This window comes from Manis pentadactyla, chromosome X (assembly GCF_030020395.1).
Source record: "Manis pentadactyla isolate mManPen7 chromosome X, mManPen7.hap1, whole genome shotgun sequence".
In the NCBI taxonomy this organism is placed as follows: Eukaryota; Metazoa; Chordata; class Mammalia; order Pholidota; family Manidae; genus Manis; species Manis pentadactyla.
In genome coordinates, this window is record NC_080038.1 from 79,893,927 (window position 1) to 79,917,792 (window position 23,866).

Consider the following 23,866-nt stretch of genomic DNA (forward strand, 5'->3'; position numbering starts at 1 on the left):
ACTCCCTGTTGGGAGTTGAGATTTGGATGTCATTGGGTGGGCCCATGGAACTCACAAGACATCTGTGCAAATGTCTGCTGGTTAAAATGAGGAAATAGAACTTGGGTGTTTCTTGGATTGTTGGCTCGGGAACTAGGCCAGAAACAATCACATATTGAGACCCCTGACCTGCCTTAACTCTCCCTCCTCCTCATGAGCATTTTAAGCCTGATGAAATCCCTTAAGGTGATCATTTGAGTTAAGAGGGTAAGCCAGAGAGAAAAAGAGAAGAGACACCTATCCTGCTTGACCTTGTGATGGGCCAGGCTGTGTAAAGTGTTAGGGTCTCCAGTACATTTGAAGCTGAGTTCTGTTTTTCCTTTCTGCTATGCAGTCCAGCTGGAGGATCACTTTCTTGTGTCCCATTGGCTAGCTTCCAGCAAAGCTTACCCCTCAGCTCCCTGCACCTGAACAACAGCTCTGTGCCCAGCCACTGACATGGATTTTCTCCCCCTAGATTTCCACAGATTTCTTTCCCCGCTCTGATTTCAAAATATTCTTTTTTTTTACTGTGATCAGAGGGGAATGGGACAGAGACTTTTCCTTGGTCTACCTTGCCTTCATTTTCCCCCCTAAACTGAGATTCTTTGGTGAAGTAGAAAATGTGTCCCAGGCTCTGAAGTTCTCCTGGAGGCCCTAGTTCTGTCTTAGCACAGTGCTTTGGAGGGGGCCCTGAATAAAAATCACATGCCTGAGTACCACCTTTTAAATCACTGTGTCCCCTTGTTTGTGAAGCACAAAAGAAGGTGCTTTCAATGAGTCTTTTGTATTCCTGTTGGCACAATGAAGGTTTCCAAGCTGTCCACCAGCTTTTCTAAAAAAGTTAATTCAACACATGTGCAGTAGGTGTATGTCATTCATGAGTTGTGCTGCCAATGGGTAGGCTCAGCTTTGCAAGTGGATTGGGAGATGTGATGGCTATTGTAGTGGAGTCACCTCAGCCTTTTGTAAGAAGAGGACAAACTGCATCACTCTGTCAAGGCTCTGTGGTTTGGTATGTGAAAGTGAACACCAGGATGCTGTAAGCCTTATGTGGGGGAAGGTGGCTGGGTGCTGAGTCTGTGAGAAACCTTGTTAGCAGTCCTCTGTAAAAAAGTTCTGTGCAGGATGGCAGTATTAAGTGTTGAATTGCTGAAACTGGGTGTGCGCTGCCCACATGTGGACAGCTCTGCGCCCCAGGGGAGGACATGGCCACCCAGAGGCTGGCCTTCTCTGGGAGGAACTCTGCATGCTGCATATCTTAAATATGTCAAGAAATAGAAAGTTATTTAATATTGTTGAGCTGGAGAACAACATAAGGAAAGGCACGTCTAAGCAAGGTGTGTTTGATAAGAATGAGTAGAGCTGGGTTGTAGAGCAATGAGAATGGGGACAGGGAGGCCAGTGAGGAAGATGTGGCAGTGATCCAGGTCATATGGGCCAGGACAAGAGCAATGGCAGTGATGGAGGGAGGAGAAGCAGCATAGATAAAGGAAACCTTAAATAGGGCTTATGAGGATTGGCCAGCTGTGGGGGTGAGGGGATAAATAAAAGAAATCTCACTGATGACCCTAAGTTGTGACTATTCCTGTTTTGTTCCTGATTTTGTTTATTTGTATACACTCTTTTTCTTCCTGATGGCTAGTCTGGCTAGGTGTTGGTCTATTTTATTTATCTTCTCAAGGAACCAGCTCCTGGTTTCACTGATTGATTTTTCTCTATTATTTTATTCTTCTCTATATTATTTACTTCTGCTCTGATCTTTAATATGTCCCTCCTCCTACTAACATTGGGCTTCATTTTTTCTTCTTTTCCTAGTTTCTTTAATTGTGGATGTAGACTGCTTATGTGGCATTGTTTTTGTTTTTTGAGGTTAGCCTGTATTGCCATGTACTTCCCTCTTAGAACTGCCTTTGCTGCATCCCATGGGTTTGGGGCTGTTGAGTTTTTGTTTTCACTTGTCTCCATGTATTGCATGATTTCTGTTTTAAGTTGTTCATTGATTCACTGATTATTTAAAAGCATGTTGTTTAGCCTTCATGTGTTTGTAGGTTTTTGTGTTTTCTTTGTGCAATTTATTTCTAGTTTCATACCACTGTGGTCTGAGAAGCTGCTTGATACAATTTCAGTCTTTTTGAATTTATTGAGGCTCTTCTTGTGGCCTCAATATGATCTATTCTGTGATCATATTGTCATCTATTCTGGAAAACCTTCCATGAACATTTGAGAAGAATGTGTATCTGGATGCTTTTGGGTGGGATGCTCTGTAGATATCTGTTAAGTCAATCTTATCTAATGTATTGTTCAGTGCCTCTGTTTCCTTACTTATTTTCTGCCTGGTTGATCTGTCTTTTGATGTGAGTGGTGTGTTAAAGTCTCCTAAAATGAATGCATTGCATTCTATTTTCCCCCTTAATTCTGTATTTGTTTTACCTATTTAGGTGCTCCTATGTGGGGTGCATAGATATTTATAATGGCTATGTACCTTTGTTGGACTGACCCCTTTGTCATTATGTAGTGTCCTTCTTTGTCTTATGTTACTTTCTTTGTTTTGAAATCTATTTCATCTGATGTTAAGTACTGCAACTCCTGATTTTTTCTCCCTATCATTTGCATGAAACATTTTTTTTCCACCCCTTCACTTTTAGTCTGTGTATGTCTTTGGGTATGAAATGAGTCTCTTGTAGGCAGCATATAGATGGGTCTTGTTTCTCTACCAATTCTGCCACTCTGTCTTTTGATTGGTGCATTCAGTCCATTTACATTTAAGGTGATTATTGATAGATCTGTACTTATTGCCATTTTATTGATTGTTTTCTGGTTGTTTTTATAGCTCTTCTCTGTTCTTTTTTTCCTCTCATAATCTTCTCTTTTTATGTGGTGGATTTCTTTAGTGTTGTCATTGGATCTTTCTTTCTTTCTCTGTCTCTTTCTCTCTTTCTCTCTTTCTTTATTTCTTTCTCTCACTCTTACTTTTTCTCTCTTTCTTCCCTTGACTGATTTTCCAAGTAGTTGATTTTGCTTGTTTTGTTTTAATTTTGTACTTGCTTGATAATTAATTTGTCAACTACCTTTACTGTGAGTTTATTTTCACTGGTGAAAGCTATTTAGCCTTAGGGTCATTTCCATCTACAGCAATCCCTTTAACATATCCTGTAAGGCAGGCTTAGTGGTGGCGAATTCCTTCAACTTTTGTTTATATGAAAACTGTTTAGTCCCTGCTTCAAATTTAAATGATAATCTTGCCAGGTACAAGATTGGAGGTCCTTCTGCTTTAATACACTAAATATATCATGCCACTCCCTTCTGGCCTATAAAGTTTCTGCTGAGAAGTCTGCTAATAGCCTGATGGGATTTCCTTTATCAGTAATCTTTTCTCTCTCTGGCTTCTTTCTGATACTCTCTCCTAATCCTTGATCTTTGCCATTGTAATTATTATATGTTTGGTGTTGTCTTCCTGGGGTTCTTTTTGTTAGGGGCTCCCTCCACTTCCGTGACCTGAGTGCCTATTTCTTTCCCCAGATTGGGGAAGTATTCAACAGTTATTCCCTCAAAGAGACTTTCTATCCCTTTGACTCCCTCTTCTCCTTCTGGCACCCCTATTATGCAAACATTGTTCCATTTGGTTTAGATTGGTCACACAGATCTCTTATTATTCTTTCATTCCTAGAGATCCTCTTTTCTCTCTGTTTCTCAGCTTCATTGTTTTCCTGTTCCCTAATTTCCATTTCATTGACAGCTTATTCAACCCATAATAATCTACTGTTAAATCCTTGCATGGTAAAATGTTTCATTTCAGATACTGCATTCTTCAGTTCTGAGTGGCTCTTTTGTAGGTCTTCTATCTTTTTGTTGGTGTCCTCTCTGAGATCTTGAATATTTTTCTGTAGATTCATGAGCATGTTTATGACTTTTACTTTGAAATCTCTATCAAGAAGATTGATGACTTCTGTCTCATTGGGCCCTCTTTCTGGTGTCTTGTCTTATAGTTTTGTTTGGAATGTATTCCTCTACCTCCTCATTTTATCAGGGTTTCTGTGTTACTTCCTTTGTATTAGATGTCTCTGCTGCTTCCTGACCTATGGGGTAATGGTAATATCTTTATGAAGGAGGCACCCTCTGATGCCCAGAAGCTCAAGGCTCTTTACTTTTCAGTGCGGGAGCCCCAGCTGTTGGAATGCAGTGAGCGGAGCCACCCTCTGCCTGGCCTGCAGCTATGGTGGACCTGCAGAGTTAATGGGGTGGGCAAGCTGAAGTGAAGCTCTTCCCAGGCAGGCCTCGAAGCACCTGACTTGGACACCCATGAGGAGAATGGAGGAGCTCTTTGGGCTGGCTCCTGCAGGCACTTCCCTGGTTGGGCTGAAATGGAGCTGAGAAAGCTGGGAGGGTCTCCCTCTGTCTACCAGGCAGCAAAGTCTGACACTCCAGCTGGGCCAAGTGGGTTTTCTGCTGGCAGCACATGCAGGGAGGAGCCATGGGACTGTTTTGCCAGCGATGGGGATGGAGCATCTGGGGCTCCCGAGAGTTCCCAACCTGTTGGGCTGAGGGAGGGCTGGGGACGTATCATCCACCTGCTATTTCTCCTGTGAAGAGAGTTCCATCCAGCACTCGCCCTTGTGGCACCTCTCCCGCTGCTGGGAAGTCTTTCAAACTGCCTGCTCTGCTTTCATCTCAGAGGGATTGGTGGAGCTTGTGGGTTTTCTGCAAGTGGCTGGGATCTCATCTTCCCCATGTGTTCCACCTGTCTTTGTTGTCCAGCCCTGCTAATCACCAGAACACCATGTAATGTGGACTTGTGCTCCTGGAGCAGGTCTCCTGGGGCAGGTGTTCAGCAATCCTGGGCTCCCACCCACTCCCTGCTCCGTTTCTCTTTCTCCTGCCTGTGGGCCAGGGTGGGGGAGGGCTTGGGTCCCACTTGATCTGGCTTTGCCACTTTACCCTTTTCTGTGAGGTCTTCTCTTCTTCCCCAGGTGTAGATAGTCTGTTCTGCAGTCTTCATGCTGTTTTCAGATTTGGTTATATTTGCTGTATTTTAGTGTTTTATGTGTTTTTGGGAGAAGGTTTCCTCCTTGCCTTCCTACTTTGCCATCTTTTTCTCAGAATCTATCCCCATAGGCTTTCTTCACTCTTTAACATTCCTTTTTATTTTTTTCTCCTCTGGCTGGAAAATTTCCAGTGACCTCTCTTCAAATGCACAGATTCTTTCTTCTGCTTGATGAAGCCTGCTCTTGGTGCTCTCTATTGAACTTTTCAATTTTATTTTTTGTTTTTCTCTGTTGAATTTTTTCATTTCATTCACATCTCCAGCTCTTGGATTTGTTTGGTCCTGTTTTATGATTTCTATCTCTCTGTTTTGGCCTTCCATTTTGTTCGTGTACTGTTTTCCCAATTTTGTTGATGTGTCCATCTGTACTCTTGTAGCTTGCTGAGCTTTCTTACAACAGTTGTTCTGAATATGTTGTCAGGAATTCATAGCTCTCCATTTCTTTGGGTTTGGTAAAATTATTGTGTTTCTTTGATGTGTCACGTTTCCTTGATTTTCCATGTTCTTTATAAAGCCTCGCCTTTCTGTCTTACATTTCAAGAAGCTGTCACCTCCTCCAGTCTTTACTGGCTGGATCTGGGAGAGAAATATCCTCACCAGTCAGTCTGGCTAGAGATCCTGAGGTTTTGAGAACAAACCTTTCCTTATGGATGAGCCTGCTCCACACTTCCTGTTCCATTTTGGGAGGGAATTTTTAAGATTGTATCCCTTCTCTCAATCCTGCAAAGCCAGGCAGCGTGATGAGGGCCCTTCTTTGTTTTCCCCTGAAATGCTCAATTTTGGGAGCTTTCCTCCAACCCCACGGAGTCAGGCCCACTTTCTGCATTTGCTTACTAACTCTCTGCAAAGGCATTCGCTTACTGTCCACGGGAGTGCACTCCAGGAGCTGGCCACTGGGGGAGGGGGTGGGCGTGGGGTATGCAGGGTGTTGAGGGTGTCTGGGCTAACTGGATGGGGGTGGGGAGTGTGCCTGTGCGGTGTCCATAACATCTCACAGAGGGCTTCCTTGCAGATTCCATGAAGGGGTTAGTAGAATGAACCGTGAAGTGGTTAGTACTGTCCCTTTGTTGAGTTCCAGGCCCTGATTGCTGTTTCCCAAGCTTCTCCCCAATTCCTCAGCCATGCTGATCACCTCGCTATTCTGTGAGCGATGAGACAGGAGTGGTCATCATGAGCAGCATCCCACACAGCTGTGGAAGCTGGGCGCTCACTCGCGTGCTCTTACTTTTACCTTTGTGGGAGAAATAATAGACTAAGGGAGCCTCTCTTGGCACTGAGCTGTGCCACCTTAGGTGAGGAGTGACACAGGTGAAGTGGAAACTCTTCTTCTTATCCTCTTGAGTGAGTTTAATCTCTGATTTTTCACTCCAATGGTGTGCAGGCACTTGTCTGCTGGACTCCTGAGCTCTCACAAAGATATTCTCATCTGTGGTGACTGTCAAAATCAATGTTCTCTGTAGGGGTGGGGATTAAGGCAGAAAACTCCTATCTGCCATGTCTTGGCATCAAATGGCTATTCTAGTTATTTATAGTTATCCCACGTTAACAATTCATCTAAGTAACATTAGTCATCTATAGCATTAATGTCTTATTCCAAAAATAAATAAAAATTTAGAGTTCAGAACAGCATGCTTTTCAGCCTCTAGTCTTTATCTCTCCTAATTATGTCTAGTAATTTCTATTTAGCTAGATATCTAGAGGTACACAGTTATGTAAAACTAACTCACTAATTTAAAAAATCTTATTTGTGAAGAATATGTTTCCAATTCCTTGCTTCTGCTTGTTATTCCAATTACCTTTGGGGAACTACTTGCCTAGGCACCACAACTTTTCTGTAGTACTAATTCTTCATTTCAAACAACTTTTCTGTAGTACTTACTCATTATTTCAAGTGATTTATCTATAGCATGAATTCGTTATTTCAACAGTAAATAAAAGTTAGTGTTGAGAAGTGATTTCTAGAATCCTGTTTTCAACTAGTTACTCTAGTTATCTTTAGTCATTTCTCATTAATTAATTTCCTAGGTTCCACTAGGTATATATGAAAACAACCCATTGTAAAACAAGAAATAAGTGTTTACACTTGAAGAAAACAAAAATATTTCAGCTTTTGGACTTCATGTAAGTATTCTAATATTGTCCAGTTTTTTTCTAGTTAACTATTTACCTAGGTCTTAAGATATTTAGGTATTTCTGACTTCACTTATATTTTAAATTACATGTAGTTATGTCTTTAACTGCTTATGCATAGCTACATCTAACCGTTTAAAATATAGTGAGAATTAACTCTATTAGATTATGAATTCAAATGTAGAGTACTTAACATTGCCTTTCACCCTTCCTCTCTTCAACTATTCACTATAACACTCTTTCCTAATCAGAAGAGAGCAAACACTGAATCTATGCAAGTGCCCCCCGCCCCTACCCCGCCCGGGCACCATCACATTCCTTGTTTTAATGCTGTCTTCTCCACCTTCCCTGGGAACAGAATTCAGAGGTAAGAGTCTGGGGCTCACAGAATAAATGTTTTACATGAACAGACTTCCCTGGATATCCTGACCAATTCCTCCTTATATTGCTAAGGAAATTCCTGAATCTGTATCCCCATTACTACAGGCTGCTGTTCCCAGAGTTTAAGGTGCCAGCCTAGGAGCATGTTAGGCCAGTCCTTGGATGTGGAACCCAAAGACACAGCTCTGGGTGCCCATGTCAGTAAGTACTCCCCTACGTGGGCTTATATTTTGTCCTGTCTTGCTGATTCAGTATCTTCAAAATCCATTGGCACATATATTATCCCAACTAACTCAAGTACACATCAGCCAGGCCCTGCATGTCTTCTGAACATGAGGTATTTCCCATCCAAACAGAAACTGTATTTTCCTCCTCGTGCTATGATCTTACCTAGTAGTACTTACCCTTGCAATTGGTTCACTAGCAATGAGAGTTAGCAGGGGCAGATGTTGAATAAGAGAAGCAACATCTGTTCAAGCAGCTGCCTTAGAAGAGGTTTTTGCAGGGCCTCCAAGAACAAGGAGGCCTCTCTTTAGTAGCCCAATTTTAGAGGGCTGCTAATGCCCAGGTGAGGGTTCAGGGGACTCTGGGCAGTCAATATTCTCAAGCTCATCACCTCACGCCAGGTCTTGGGGCTCCACTTTTTCTTTGTCAGATCCATACATGGACATAGAGACCTGTAAATGCTGTGCATGCTGTCTCTGTGCAGCCAGGTCTTTCCCCTCTTCCCCAAAGTGAGACACCCACGAGCTCACAAATATGGGGAAGCCTGGTGCCACATGTGTGCCATCAGTACATATACTGATAACTATTTCTCACTAAGAAGGTGAAGTAGTGCATCCCAGCCACCTTAGGAATCAGATTGTCACCTGGGTCACAAGATCATCATCTCCTTTCTGTGGCACCTGAAACTTATCCTCAGAGCAGAGTCTTAACCACATCTTGCTTGCTCTACTGACTCACAATGCTGTGAAGGACTGAATGAATGACATAGTGAAGACAGTGTCAGCACATAGAGATAGATAGGGTTCCATGGGAAAGCTGAAGTTGAGTCATACATTTGACTCAGAGAGACAGGATATTCCAGAGGGACTAAAGTGTGTTGCTTCAGCATGTAGGGTTCACATAGAGCGTGGAGAGTGTGTGTCTCCAAATACTTCCCAGGACTGTGAGGATATCATGTGTATTGGTGCAGGAAAAATGCACCAGGCCTCTTGGCCTCTGACAGGTGGAGTCCAAAGAGGCCTTTGTTGGGCCTGAAGCTTATACAGTTTGGAAGGCCCTCTTCTAAAAATCACAAAAACGAGCATGAGGGTGAACATTTATTCAGAATGTGAAGAAAATTCACTATGAACTCTAGAAGATGACAACTAGACCACCCAAATTCCAAAATACTACATATATGGATATGTACATACATACACATATATGCATGTGGAGATATGTATATGTATTTGGATGTTCCAGCTATGCAGTTGTATAATTTGAAGTATGATGGAGCAGAGGTTCAAGGTGAAAGATACAGTGCTTTTATTGTGGATCAAAGCAGCTAATTTTTGCACATTTTGAAAGCAAAAAACCCACATGTTATGTGAACACATAGCATGGGTCTGTGAGTGACAGCTGACTCCCTGTAAGAATAAAAATGCACTCAGCTTCATGTTAACCATTTAATGTTTATTTTCATGTCTACTTAAAAGTAAACCAGCTTCTCTAACTTTCATTTTTCTCAAAAAGAAGAAAAAATCTTGTTTCAAAAGATAGGATAAACATTCATGGGCTTCAGAATTTATCTCATAGTGGAGACTTTTTGGTAACCCATTTCCCAGTTCCCAGGTCCTGGTCCATCTGCATGACTTACCAGTCTGCATTTATACTGTTGGAACCTGTTGGAGTTAGTTGGTAAGTCAAGAGATAAAAAAGTCACTTGGTTTGAAACAAATGACTGCTTTTTAGGGGACACAGGTCCAAACCAAAGTGCTTGCTTTCCTACAGTTTATGCCGTCTAGATGGGCTCCTGGCCCTCTGCCTGGACTCCTAGGTCCAGAGTAGCTAGACTGTGTATACGATGACTCTAGTTGTCCTTCACATGGGGACAGATGGCTGTGTGTAGAGGATCCAGTCAGTTAGGAAGACAGCCAGAAGCCTGTCTGTCTGCTTTAGGAAATAACGCAGCCCCTGATGGAGAGCTACTTCCCTAAATGGAATCTCAGGGAAACGTAGAGGTAACAGTCTTTCACAGGCTGACAAAGTGTTTACTGCACGGTGAGGTTTTCATACACCCACCTGTGGACTCCTTGCAGCTGATCTTAACTTTGGATTTCAGATTGCTTTTCCTACAACCACTTGAAGGCAGTGGTCATATATGGAAAAAAAAGTCTCTGTCATTGGTGTCACCTCTCAGGGCTCTTTTCCCAAACAATTTAAGCATGGCAGGGGAAATTCAGGAATCATCTTAAGAGGGGATACAATTATTCATACCGGCGTGTCAGAAGAAGAATGAGAAATCTATGTGATATTTCTGTAAAACACGCACCTTAGATTTTACAAACGATTGTTGCTTAACATCTGATCCCAGGGCTTTTCCATGTAATAAAAGAATACACTTCCCATACTAAAATGTGAAGCACAGTCAAGAGCAATGTTATGAAACTATCTGAAAAATTACATATTCAAAGTAAGTAGAGGGAAGCAAAAGTGTTTGCCATATTTTAACAAACCAGTTTGTGAGGAGTTTGGGAGCAGGAAATGATCATGACAGTGGCACCCACAAGTGCTAGTGATGGATCCAAAATGAATTCAGTGCATTGCCAAGGCCTCAAATTTCCAGAACGTATTTACATGCCATAGATAATGGAAAGAGTACACATTTCATACACACAGGGTTTCTCATTGATGATGTAAATGAGAAGTCTCCCTGCCGAGGTGTGGGCCCATTGGGCCGAGCTACTTAGTGTTGCTCCTTGTTACTGCTCTCTTTCTCACTATCTTTAAGATGTTTTCATCAAATAGTTCTTTTTTCCGGTAATGCACAAGTGGTCCTCCCAGGTACTTTTCCTCTGCCTCCTTGGGCTCTAACCCATCAAGTGCAGCAATTGAGCAAATGATTGCCTCTGGCAGGAGAACTTCCACAACAAAGCTCACTTTGTCATCTCTTCTCAGAGCCAGCATTGTCTTGTCTATTTGTTTGTAGATTTCTTGTAAATGTCTTACCACAACATCCAACTAGTCTTCATCCTGTAGGTATGTTTCAGTGCAGATCACATACCTGCCTGAATTCCGAAATGATGCCAGCCACCTAGACTGTTTCCTGCCTTTTACAATGTCCAGGAGATGGTCGTCGGCCCCCTTTCTTTTCACGATGAAGTCCACTAGCTTCTGGTTTGCTCGGTCTCAAGCAGCCCTTGTCCAGTCAGGCAGAATTTTCTTACAGGGTGTCTTCCCACCCAGAGAGGTCTCCTCCTCAGAATCTTCCAGGTCGGTGTAATTCACCTTTGGGAAGTCAGTCTCCACAACCCACTCGTGGATGGCTTTCCTAATTGGGTAACTGATGTCAGCAGCATAGTAGTCCAGGAGACAGCCTGCAGAAGACCCCTGGCCGAGAGCCCTTCTCTGTAGTGGAAAATCAGGGAGAAGCACCAGTTCACACTCTGCCCGTACACTTTCCTGGCTCTGTTCATTAGCGTTCCTTTCTCTTTGCAATCCAGATGCTTTAATCTTCGAAGAGGAACTTGAATGCCACTCTTTTCACAGAGCATGTTTGCCTCGATCAAAAGCACCATTGCAGTCTGTTCTGCTTGGCTGACACTCTGTACCATGGCTGGCCAAAATGGGTGACTTTGAAATTTAAACCAGACCATCATTCCTCCTTCAATGCAACATGGTTTTTGTGGGAAATCCATGCTCGTTGGCTGTCGCGCTTCCTTGCTGATGTCCTTTTCAGTAGCGGTATTAGGGTTAACAGCCTGTGAATCAACTAAAGATTGAAGTTCTTCCAGTCCCTTCTCAGGCTCTGGTACCTGCAGCTTCCTTTTTCTGTTTTCCCGATGGAGGGATTGATGCAGCCTAAGGTTGGGGGCACTGGAGGATGCTCCCGCACCTTCCAAGCCTGGCTTCCAGGCACCCTCTCCAGGGTGCTCAACATTCCCAGAGAAGGTAGAACATTCAGACGAGGCAGCCAGGGCCTTTGGGCAGGTGTCATGTGCCTCTTCTTTCAGAGCCCTGGGCACAGTAAGGATGAAATTTGCTGGCAGAGATGGAAGGACACCTCCATCTTTAGCATCTGCACCTTCTTCCTTGACCGTGCAATGCAAGGGCATAACTCCTGAAGTACCTCCCTTTTTCTTACCCTCTTTCTCATGATCATCTTCCGAGAGTGATGGGAAGTTTAGGCACATGCCGGAGCTTTGTGAGGACTGTTTGCATTTCCCTTGGAAGAGAAGTGGCGATAGCTGTGTGCACCCGCAATTGGTCACTGTCTGGGGCATCCTCACACCTGGGCCATACCAGCAGTGATTTGGGGTTTTCATTCTTCTTAAGACTCCTCAGTAAGTCCCCTTTGGACCCCCGGTACTTTTTACGAGGCCGATTTTGCGGCCCCTTGGGAGACTGCATAGTGGTCTCTGGAGCACCTGATGCTCTTACCAGACCCCAGTTAGCTCTCTCATTCAGAATCTCCAGTGTCACCGTGAGGGCCCTTCTGTAGGCCGCTTCCTCTCCTGGTGGGACACTGGCCTTTGACTGGACCACTAGTGTGGAGGTAATGGATTCAATCTGAGACTCACCTAGGATCTTTACGTCTGTGCTCTTCACTTTAATTTTTTCATGCACTGAGAGTATTTGAACATCTAGAGACTGTGCCTTTTTCCTGTTAATTTTTGGTGAGATCCCAGATCTGGACAAAACCTTCGCTGGCCAAAGGTGGCCTTTCCAATTGCAGAGGGCATACTCGGCATCCATCATGATTTGAGTTTCCTGTCAAGAGGTAACTAATGACAGTTGGGGGGCCTGGCTGTCATACCCACAGCTATGGCAGGTCTTCCCTAAACCAACGTTCTTCACCACACCTTTTTGCAGAGGACCACCAGGGCTTTCCAGCTTATGTGGCCTGTCTTTCTCCTCCTGAATCTCTCAGGGACATTGGAACTCATGCTTTGAGCGGACTATACCAGAGAGCACTGGAACGTGGGAAAGGGAAACCAGAAATGTATCAGAAAAAAAATTCCTTTTGTGGAAGTAGAAGAATGTTTTGCCAATGAGAAGTGATAAGAGGTAAAACAGGGAAATATAAATAGAGTGTCTTGGCTGTTCTGATACATGGGTAGATACGTGGGCAAGTATTTGGGGAAAAACTTGGAAGATACCAGGAGTGTTTTATAACCCTCCAAAGCCCAGCTTCTGGCCCTACTTGTTACTGCTGAATATTAAAGAGCATCTGTGTGGGGACTTGTGTGTGACGTCCAGTATCTCACTTGTGTTATTGGACATCCTGTGCCTTTGGTGCTCCTGGGGGCTCATCCTAGAAGAATGCTTCAGGTTTTCCTTCCTAGGGTGCTAGGGCCACCCTGTGCACCCAAGGAAGCCAGAGGTGATCTCCAGCCTACAGATACTGGGTGTCAGCACAATGGCGTGTGCAAGAGCATGAGCTTAGAATCCAGAGGTTCATGAAGATCACTGTGGTGGCTACTGATATCCCCCTCCATAAGGATTGCTGTAGGTGCAGGCCACTGGATGTGACCTGCACTTCTTCATTTTTCTGTGCAGACAGATAGCAACTGCACTAGCAGGGGTGAGGATTTAATAAGGTATTTCACTGTTGAATCATTGTGTTGCATACTTGAAACCAATAGAATGCTGTATAGCAGCTATACTTTGATTAAAAAAGATGAAAAGCTTTTCCCTCCCAGCACCAAATCCAAGTAAAGGGGCTGTAGGGCGAGGAGCAAAATAATCACACCCCAAGTTTCAATATGAAACGATTGTAAATGAAGTGTTTAGTAAAGTGGAGAGTCTTACCAAACACTGCATGGATCATGGTAGGTGTGGTTCTGAGAGCTGCGTCCCTTGATCTGCACACTCTAACTGCTCTTCCGGCAGATCCTTTATGCTGCCCTGTGCTTCTCAAGTACACTGTTTTCCCAGGAATCAGATGGCCTCAAATGCAGATGGATACCCAGGGCCAATGCACCTCTAATGTTAATCTAAAAAGGTCCAAAACAGATAGGAAATTAAGCCAGTGAATTGGGGATTGATTCATCATTTTCCCTTCCCCAGTTGTGGAATGCATGCCATTCTGAACTAGAAATGTCAGTTAAACTTCCTATTTTTCAGAACAATGGGAACTACTGCTTTCATGGTAGCCTTTGTCTGTGCTGGACACACCAATCAAATAGTGGCAGCGTGTGAGTGTGTGTGTGTGTATGTGAGAGAGAGAGAGAGAGAGAGAGAGAGAGAGAGAGAGACAGAGACAGAGAAAGACAGAGACAGAGAGGTGGGAGAGACAGAGAGGAGGGGGAGAGAGACACAAAAATGGGGTCTACATTGTTAGTGCTTTTTTTGTGCTTCTGAAGTAGCATTATATGGACTGGCAGAGAATTTAAAATGTGTAGGGATATTATACAGTAGCCAATACGTTATAGATATTCACTCTATAACACTGGGTATGGGCTTCTGACACATTTCCTGTGGATCCATATACACGTACCTGCACATATTGCTTAGGAGAACATTTCTTCACTCAAGAGCATGTTTGTTCACCATTTCGCGTGAATGTCTATTTTTCACATCATTTTTGTGAACCTGTTTACAACATGGTTTCCCGAATATTCAAAAACTTTATGTTAATAAATTTCAAACAGTTAGTGTGCAATGCAGAAGGTGCAGTTGTTCTCTCAATCCCTCTCTTCCCCACCCCCGAAATGCCCTGTTGACTTTTCTGTATACATTGTACAAATACATATTATAATTCACTTACAGAATTTAGCTCATCTGCTATCAGTTTCAAATGATATGTTTCGTGATATGAAATACTGTTTCCCTAATGAATGCATACACATGTGACTTTGTTCACCTGTGTATACTCATAGAACATGAAATAAATGATGACTAAATAATATATACTTTGGGCACAACCTACACAAACTTTGTCTTGTAACAGGGTGTGTGATCGTGCAGAGTTTGCATCCACGGCTTTAGATAACTCAGTGTACCAGCTCTCAGAGCACAGGTGTCATATGAGGACACAGAACAAAAGGGAGAAGGAAAAACAGATGACTGAGCCCTGCAGCAGGGCCTGCCAGACCGTCACAGAAAAGAGGAGTGCCTGAGTCCCCTCAACCCCAACGAGATGGCTACCCCCACCCCCAAGAAACACTCCCCACCACACTCCCCCCCCCACTCTCTCTCTTAGACGTTAGAGACCCAATCAGACACCTGATATTGATGCATGTAACCCGTGCTCTCTACCTCAATCCAGGCAAAGTATGCAAATGTTTCTGCTTCCAGTATAGATGTTCTTTTCAGCTCCTCTTAGTTCCTTATTTTAAAGACACACGTGGAAAATCTAAAATGAAGTTTAAAATTATAAAGTAGGGAAAGTCCTGAGCATCAATAGGCTAGTCGCCTAGGAACACTTACTGCAAATCCATGAGTGCAAGGACTCTTAGTTTTCCCCCATCTATACATACATTCAATAAGATATTAAAACATTGTTTTAAACATTATACAACCTGCTCGAATAGTCTCTCGCATTTACATTTTTGCATATCTTTTCAAGTATGAAACACTTCTAGGGAGTACTTTCCACAGACAATCAGAGTATCAGCTACAGTTATTCTTTTCCAATTACTAAAGCAATGCATCCTTAAGAGAGACAACCAGGAGGCAAGGGTGCTAAATGAAGGTATTAAATAGTCAATGGTCCTCTCATCATATGCTTTGGCTCGTTGTCCAAATGTGTTCCATTAAGGGTTGGTGCATAATCTTGAAGATGATTTTCTTTTCTTGTTTTGTACTAGTAGGGAGTACTACTCTCTTCTCTTCCACTAAAGGCATGTACAGGTAGGTAGAAAGATAGGTGATGTTAGATAGATAGATAGATGATAGATAGATAGATAGACAGATAGAGGCAGAGATCGTGATATGTAAATACTGACCCTCTTTTGCACAGCAGGAGCAATGTGTTAAAAACAGAATACTGAACAGCCCCAAACTAGCTTTTAAAGTAACCCCAAATCCTCAGAGGACTTGGATAGATGTGAAAATGTGTCCAGTGTTTTAGTTGACAATCCGATCAAGCGTGCCTGCCCAGTGAGAAGAGAGAGTGAAATAGACGGGGAACGGTAGCAACCCCACAACCTATGACTTCAACTCCACGATCTATAACTTCATAGTCTTCAAATGGGCTAGCTTCATTTTTCAAGTCCTGATATAACTTCTGCTCTATTCCATTTTCTTCTTGGTTGAGAAATGAAAGAACTTGATGATAAGGAGCACTTATTTCTCCCATCAACAGCCATGATTTTTGGAAGAATTATGCTGGAACCTCTATTCTTTAATCCCTCTACCCAGTGAGGGCCATAATCACTTCTGAAGAAGGAAAGAAAGCAACCCTCTGAAGGTGTTGTCTCAAACTGAGGGAATACTTTTCTTGATATGACAACCCCACCCTCCACGCCCCCCATCCTCCCGCATGGCAGGAACTTTCTTGTCTCCACCCCAACACCCCCTTCCCTACAATTACTACCTACTTATTAGAGCTTCTATTAAGATGTAGGTTTCGTGATTTTGAACTGTCCTCAAGACACATATTTTCATAAAAGGAGTTGGCAGTTCCCTTTCTTATTATAAAGGTACACTATGTAATTTCAGCTATAAGGAAAATACATGCCTGCAACTTTGCAGCACCTGGTGAATTCAGCATAAGCTTTCCCATGTGATTTTTTCTTTAAGACTTCGTTGGGTTTGAATTCCATTATGGAACAGCTGAGTGAAAACCCATGCCTTTAAGCCTTTTCCCTTCACTGGTTTCATAGATTCATAGACCTCACACCTGCTTGGAGATGCGGGTTGATTTTGTACAAATATTTAAGCGGCAGACATCATAAACTGAAAAATCATGAGCTGCCCTCAGTTTTCTCAGGGAAAATTTTGAAAATTAGACTTGTTTCTCACCTACAAACTACCAGCTATGACTCTAAATACACATACACCTTCAAATTACCAAGCTCTGCTTCCCAATTTCTCCTTTAACAAATAAGCAGTTGTGACACCCACTCTTGCAGACACACATGTTCAAGAGCCATCTACTCAGAGGAGAAACATGAGCACTTGAGCAAAGAACTCTACAAAGGCCAAGGTTTCTCATCAGGGCCTTGTTTTAAAACTAGAGTGAATTCTTTCCCGTTCCTTTTGCAAACCCTGGTGGTTCCTCCCGTCCAGCAGGCCAACTTTTCCTTCCAAGATGCTCTTACCCCTCCAGTCCCTATTAACTGCCACAGGGAGACCTACAGTATCCTCCACAACACTAATGGAGTCACCCATGCTGTTAGGGGTAAAAGACAATGGCAGCCTCCCCCTTCCCGCAGGTGAGACCTCCATAATCACTAACATCCAGGAGAGTGAACGAGATGTGTATTTCAGAACCTATTAGTTTCCCTGTGTGGTGCACAAGGAGAAAGAGGTGCCCTTGATTGCAAGATAGGTATCACCCTGTAGGTCATCACAACAGCCATGGGCCTAGGTCAGGCCCTTGCTACCCACGGGGCAAAGACTAAGGAGGATATGTTATGTATTGAGCACAAAGACTGATGAAGACCCTCATGCACTGACATGGAAAAAACTCAGGCAAAAAAGTCTGGCTAGAGACCAATTAAGTACAAATGAAATGCTTTTCATAAAGCCCACACTCACATGGAGAGCAAGGCCATATATTTGTCTTAGGTTACAAAAAGCATGTAAACGGCAAGGAGAAAGTCTAGAAGGGTAAACAGAAATGTCATGACATGGTTCCACTGAGAAGAGAAAAATGGATGGGTGGAAAAGAGAACAAGGATGGAAGTGGGTGGTGAAGGTAGATATTATTTTTCAAGTCATGTTTTTAAACACTACAGGGAGAACACATTCATACATCCACGTGCACCCAAATCTTACTTTGAAGAGATGTTAAGGAGGTATGAAATGAAATACTGGATGTAAGTGAATAAAAAGAAAGTGCATGGAGCAAAACGGTAACATACCATTGCACAGAATGCAGTGAGGATATATCGGAAATGTTTTAAAAGTCTTCGAGGTGTATCTTGTATTGGTCAATGTATTGAAATGTATATACCTAATCACACAAGAGATACTCAATTGCCATCCAAGAAGAGAGAGAGCAGATGTAGAAAAATGAAGGAACAATACCAAACAATTTTCCAAAACAAAAATATCAGGTGGTATATTTGATGTGCCAAAGCACAAGCATAATTCTCTCTCTCTCTCTCCCCTGTCTGTCTTCTCCTCTCTCTTCTTTCTCTCTCTTCACACACACACACACACACACACACACATATGCACACAGACATGGAAACACATATACAAGCAAGCCTACACTCATACAATAAAACTTCTAGAAACCAAAGCAAAAGAACATTAAAAGCAAAGACAGGAAAACAAACACGATTATTAGGCAGTGTCCTCTCGTTATTTTAATTATAGACATCTTGATAGAATTATTCAGAGACCAGAAAAAAGCAAAAAGGGAGCAATGACACAAGAAGAAGGGCACCAAGGTAGGAAGAGCATGCACTTGTAACTCTAGAAAGACCACCCAGGGAACATATAGTGGTGCTGAGAACCCATGACCTCCTGGGAGGAGGAGACCTCAGAGCTTGGGCTCTAGCTTCTGAGGAAAGGGGTCTGCCCAGCACTATGCAGCTCCTAAAGGAGGTCAGGGGAGGTATCCATGAAACCCGGGACTCCTCCCAGTCAGGATGGGGAAAACTGTGGAGCTCGCACGCCACAGTGTCAGGATCTGAGAGGAGGTCCCCGGCCACCTGGGACTCCGATCTCTTAGGAGAGAGTTCACTGGTCTGCTGCCTCTGGTCTTTCTGCAGGTAGTGATGGAGAGGGCCCTTGGAGTTTGGAAGAAATCCACTTTAAGGATTGACTATCCCTGATGAAGTCACATGTTGGGTGAGGGGCCACTACTGAGGGGAGCCTGAAAGGAGCAGGGATTTAGAGGAAGGTACAGCCAGTGGTCTCACTTCCAGACCTCCTGTCACCCTCTGGAGACTGCACTGACTGAGCCTCACAGGCAGTCAGATGGTGGAGGGAGAATGGGGTTGGTACAGCCGGGTCTCAGCACCATCCAGCAGCATGCAGGACTGGAGCTGAGAGGTGTGGCTTTCCTTCACCTAGAACCTGCTTCTTCTGAAGGCATGTCAATGATAAAGAATGCAACAGTACATCCTATAAATGCTGTCTTTTTCTTTAGAAACACAATAAGCACACAAATACTGTACCACTGGCAGCATTCACCTCCAAACATACAACCAAAAAACCCATAACCTTTGAGAAGGAGCTCATATCTACGCTACCATAATAAAGGAGGAGCCGCTTACTGACTTGCGTTCAGTTCACCTAACCATAATTAGTGGTGTGATAACAGGGAATTTGTCTTTTAGAGATGTTTCTTAGTTCATGTCTGTCAGCTACTCAGAGTGAGCAGTGTATCATTACCTGGGCTACACAAAGTAACATTAGACCTTCCAATCCCGCCCATTTGTCTCATTTACAGACTTCAAATTTTCTCCACCATATCATACACATAACTTCACTGTAAGTAGGTGTACCTGAGTAGACTTACATTGTTAAGGGTTCAGAACCTCATCGTTAAGCAGAGGTGTACAGTGAGAAATACCTGGGGATCTCTGCTTTCAAGGACTCAGGTGACTATGCCCTCACACAACAGTGGCCACCTCAGGATGCTGAAACTGGGCTGGTGTATGAAAGACTATTCAACCACCTCAGTCCCCCACAGGAGAAGCTGCCATCTTTCCTTATAAAACAGGAAGGACTAGAGCTCTTAATGTCCATCCAAAGACCACACACTGCAGCACAACATACCACATGCAGGTGCACAAACTCACACTGATAGCAGACACAGACCAGTCTCGATGTTTCTACAGTTACTCCATCTCTCCAGTCTGTAAGTATCCTTGTTAAGTGTTTCTGCCTCCAGGAAAGAATGGCTTACCCCAGTTGTCATGGAAACCAGAATGTCATCAAAATATTCTCCCTGATGTTAGCTTTCTATGGAAAACAGGAAGTACTAATACATACTCAGATGCACAGTGTTGATCTCGCGCTCAGTCAGTTACACCCCAGCCAATCCAATGAATGAATGAACGGATGGATAACTGAATGAAACATTAGAGACAATACCCAATGTTTTCACAGAATAGGCATTGGGGGCAGGAGAGTTTTCACAAAGTGGATTATGGAGGAAATAAAGTAAAAAGCTAACAGCTTCTATTCTCCCTTGAGACCACACACACACACACACACACACACACACACACACACACAAACACACACACACATCTCTCTCTCTCTCTCTCTCTCAGGAGCCAGGTCCTGTTAAGTGCCTCCTTTCAACTTGCCAGGACATATGAGACCAGGTGCATTGGTGCTCGCTTTTCTCCATCAATTTACAATGACCCAGAGAGGAGAAAACGCATGAGGACAAAGCACATGGATGTCAGAGGAAGGCAAACCAAAAACTCAGGCTGTGGCAGGACCACACTACTAATGAATTCTATGCTCAGAGAAACTCTGTGCTCTATTGTGAGAGGTCATACAGCACACACCTCCTCTCTCATAGTCATCCACATTTAGGGGACAGAGCTACCCCGTGATGCAGCTCTTCCTCCTGTTTAATGAGCTCCAGGAGGGCCTTCTGTGGTCAGCCTTGAGCCATGATGTACTGGGAAACAGGGCCTCAGGAGGGGGAGTGCAGTTCTGATTTCCAGGGATTTCCTATTTCCACAATGTAAATACCCTCGTCATGGCCAATTTCAAGCCACCAACATGATGTCACTGGATGCTGATTTGGCAAGTGATGCCCCAAACCAGCTCTCATGAGATGATGGTTTCAGCCAGACCCAGCACAGCCCTGGACCCCAGACTCTAGAGCAAGACAGAGCTCTCCCATTCTGCATTTAATCCACAAGAGTAGGGCAAGCTGGACTTTTCTATAACTGTGTGCCAACTGGATGAAGGTTTTCAACAGGTTCTCAGGGTAGAGGGAAGGGTGAGAGGTATCAAGACCCATCATCTAGCCTATGTAGTTTCTGTGGAGGGCAAATAGTGGGGTGCATTCATGGTCAATCTTTTCAAATCAGAGAGGCTTTCTGAAAGACGTGTGTGGGCTTGAGTCTCAACTCTGCCTCTCCTCAGCTGTGTGCCTTTCACACTGTGCCCTGAGGTCCCTGTTTCTTCACCTCTATTTTTGTCAGATCAGTGAACCGTGTCTCTGCTCTAAGTGGATTGATTTGAGAGCGTCATGAAAGAACACTGGACTTCATCAGTGTCTAGTGGTCATTCCTGGAACCCTAGGTGGGTGGGTGGTCCCTGAGTACCTGTTGGAGGACAGTGATGGCTTCCTTTCCTGTACTCAGTATCAGCGAATCTGGATTGCTTGGTTCCCTTCCATTGAAACAACAGATTGTAAGAGGTGGAATGGAGAAGCAGGTAAGAAAATCCATATCTTCCCAACCATATATGGTCAATTAATATATGATAAAGGAGTCATGGACATACAATGGGGAAATGACAGCCTCTTCAACAGCTGATGTTTGCAAAACTGGACAGCTACATGCAAGAGAATGAAACTGGATTATTGTTTAACCCCATACACAAAGTAATCGAAATGGATTTAAGACTTGAATGTAAGTCATGAAACCATAAAACTCTTAGAAGACAACATAGGCAAACATTTCCTGAATATAAGCATGAGCAACTTCTTCCTGAACCCATCTCCTCAAGAAAGGCAAGCAAAAGCAAAAATGAACTCATGGGACTACATCAAGCTAAAAAGTTTTTGTATGGCAAAGGACATAATCAACAAAACAAAAAGGCATCCTACAGTATGGGAGAATATATTTGTAAATGACATATCTGACAAGGGGTTAACATCCAAAATATATAAAGAACTTACACACCTCAACACCGAAAAAGCAAATAACCCAGTTAACAAATGGGCAGAGGATATGAAGAGACAGTTATCCAAAGAAGAAATTCAGATGGCCAACAGACACATGAAAAGATGCTCCACATCACTAATCATCAGGGAAATGCAAATTAAAGCTACAATGAGATATCACCTCACACAAGTAAGGATGGCCAGCATCGAAAAGACTAAGAACAACAAATGTTGGAGAGGATGCGGAGAAAGGGGAACCCTCCTACACTGCTGGTGGGAATGTAAGTTAGTTCAACCATTGTGAAAGCAATATGGAGGTTCCTCAAAAAACTAAACATAGAAGTACCATTTGACCCAGGAATCACAGTAAAAAATATATACACAATTAGAAATTTAAGAAGAGTAAGATAAAGTCAAAATAAGTATTTTTAATGTATTGAAAGTTTTGATTATTTTATATTTTTGTTAATAAATATGTTAAGGTACAATATACACATAAGGCAAGACTTGTTACTGACAGTGAACATAATAAATTCATACTTCAAATAGTCTTCACAATTTAGAAATTTTTTTTTATAATTTTTAAAATTTGTTTATTGGGTTGCATACAATTAAAGTTCACAAATTTTAGTGTACAATTAGATGAATTTTTACATGTATATACACCCATGTAACCATCACCCATATCAGGGTATCAAACATTCTTACTAAATTTTTTTCCTTTCACCCATCCTCCCACCCCTTCCCCTCTGGCAACCGCCAGTTTGTTCTCTGTATTTATGAGTCTTTTTCAGTTTTGTATGATTGTTTTTCTGTGTGTATTCCACATATAAGTCAATTTATACAGTATTTGTCTTTGTCTGACTTTTTTCACTTAGCATAATACTCTCTTGGTCCATCCATGTTGTCACAAGTGACAAGATTTCACTCATATTTATGGCCAAGTAACATTCCATTGTGTACATGTACCTCATCTTACTTATCCATTCATCTTTTGATGGACTTTTAGGTTGTTTTCATATTTTGGCTATTGTAAATAATGCTGTGATAAACATAGGTGTGCATATATCTTTTTAGATTGGTGATTTTACACAATTTAGAAATTCTGGCTAATTTACACAAATTAGAACTTCTATTTTATCCTACTAGATAAATATATACTAGGTTGGTTTTTTTTCTTAAATTTCTAATGTGGCTGACCGATAATATATTTAGGTCTGTTTAACTGTGGTTTGCTGGCATTTGCATTATTGTTATCATTTTCAGTCTTCCATTTTTTGTAGGACACAAACATGCACATGTACATGGAGTCAGTTATCATTATCTGCAGTAGTTATGTCCTGCAAAGTCACTGTGAACACTGAATTAGCAAATACTGAGACATGGCTCCTTGGTGAAATTTAGGGCTGAGTTCTGAAGAGCCTATGTCACCTGATCAGCTTATCAATAGATAATTTTGTTTTATGTGTGCTTCCGTTTAAAGATACCTTATTTTATATCAACTGCCGATTCATAAACATTGAATTCATGGCCAATAGCCCCACAAGTCATGCCTGAAGTAAACTAATCCAACACACACACACTGTTTTTCCTTAATGCGCATCACAGCCTTCTTATGCTTACAAAACAAATCAGCAATTTAGCACTATGCTTAAGGGCCATTTTAAACAGTGAAGTCACCAATAAAAAGCACAAAAATGCTAAAATCGTGGCAGTTAATAGACTGCAAAAGGGGCACTTATTCACAGTGTAAGAACACCAACAAAAAGGGTGAGAGCACTGCTGTGTTTAATCTCAGCTGAAAATATACATGCATTGAGTGACTCAGATATTTTGCTGTTCTGTACATGTTTGGAATTGATCACAAAGGCCCTGTGAGTATAGGTTTTTGGTGTTACAGATAGATTTTAGGGAGTAGATTAATATGGAATTCATGAAAAATGAAGATCAGCTGTATATATGTAAATAAGTATATGCACAGTTCTCCTCATATGTATACCTATATGTCCATATGCATATAAACACTATATATATAAAATGCTATATAAACTGTAATTTTTATACATACATATATGCACATATATACAAATCCTATATATATATTATATATA

At 42.5% G+C, this 23,866-nt stretch overlaps 1 protein-coding gene across 1 annotated transcript; it reads right to left on the bottom strand.

Annotated features, from left to right (window-relative positions):
• Window positions 1-10,519: 10,519 nt before the first annotated feature.
• LOC118934469 (PWWP domain-containing DNA repair factor 4-like) lies at window positions 10,520-11,892 on the bottom strand. The gene is given in 2 exon segments (XM_036929974.2): window positions 10,520-11,170; window positions 11,173-11,892. Coding segments are annotated over 2 exon segments (1,371 nt in total).
• Between the last annotated feature and the right edge of the window lie 11,974 nt (window positions 11,893-23,866).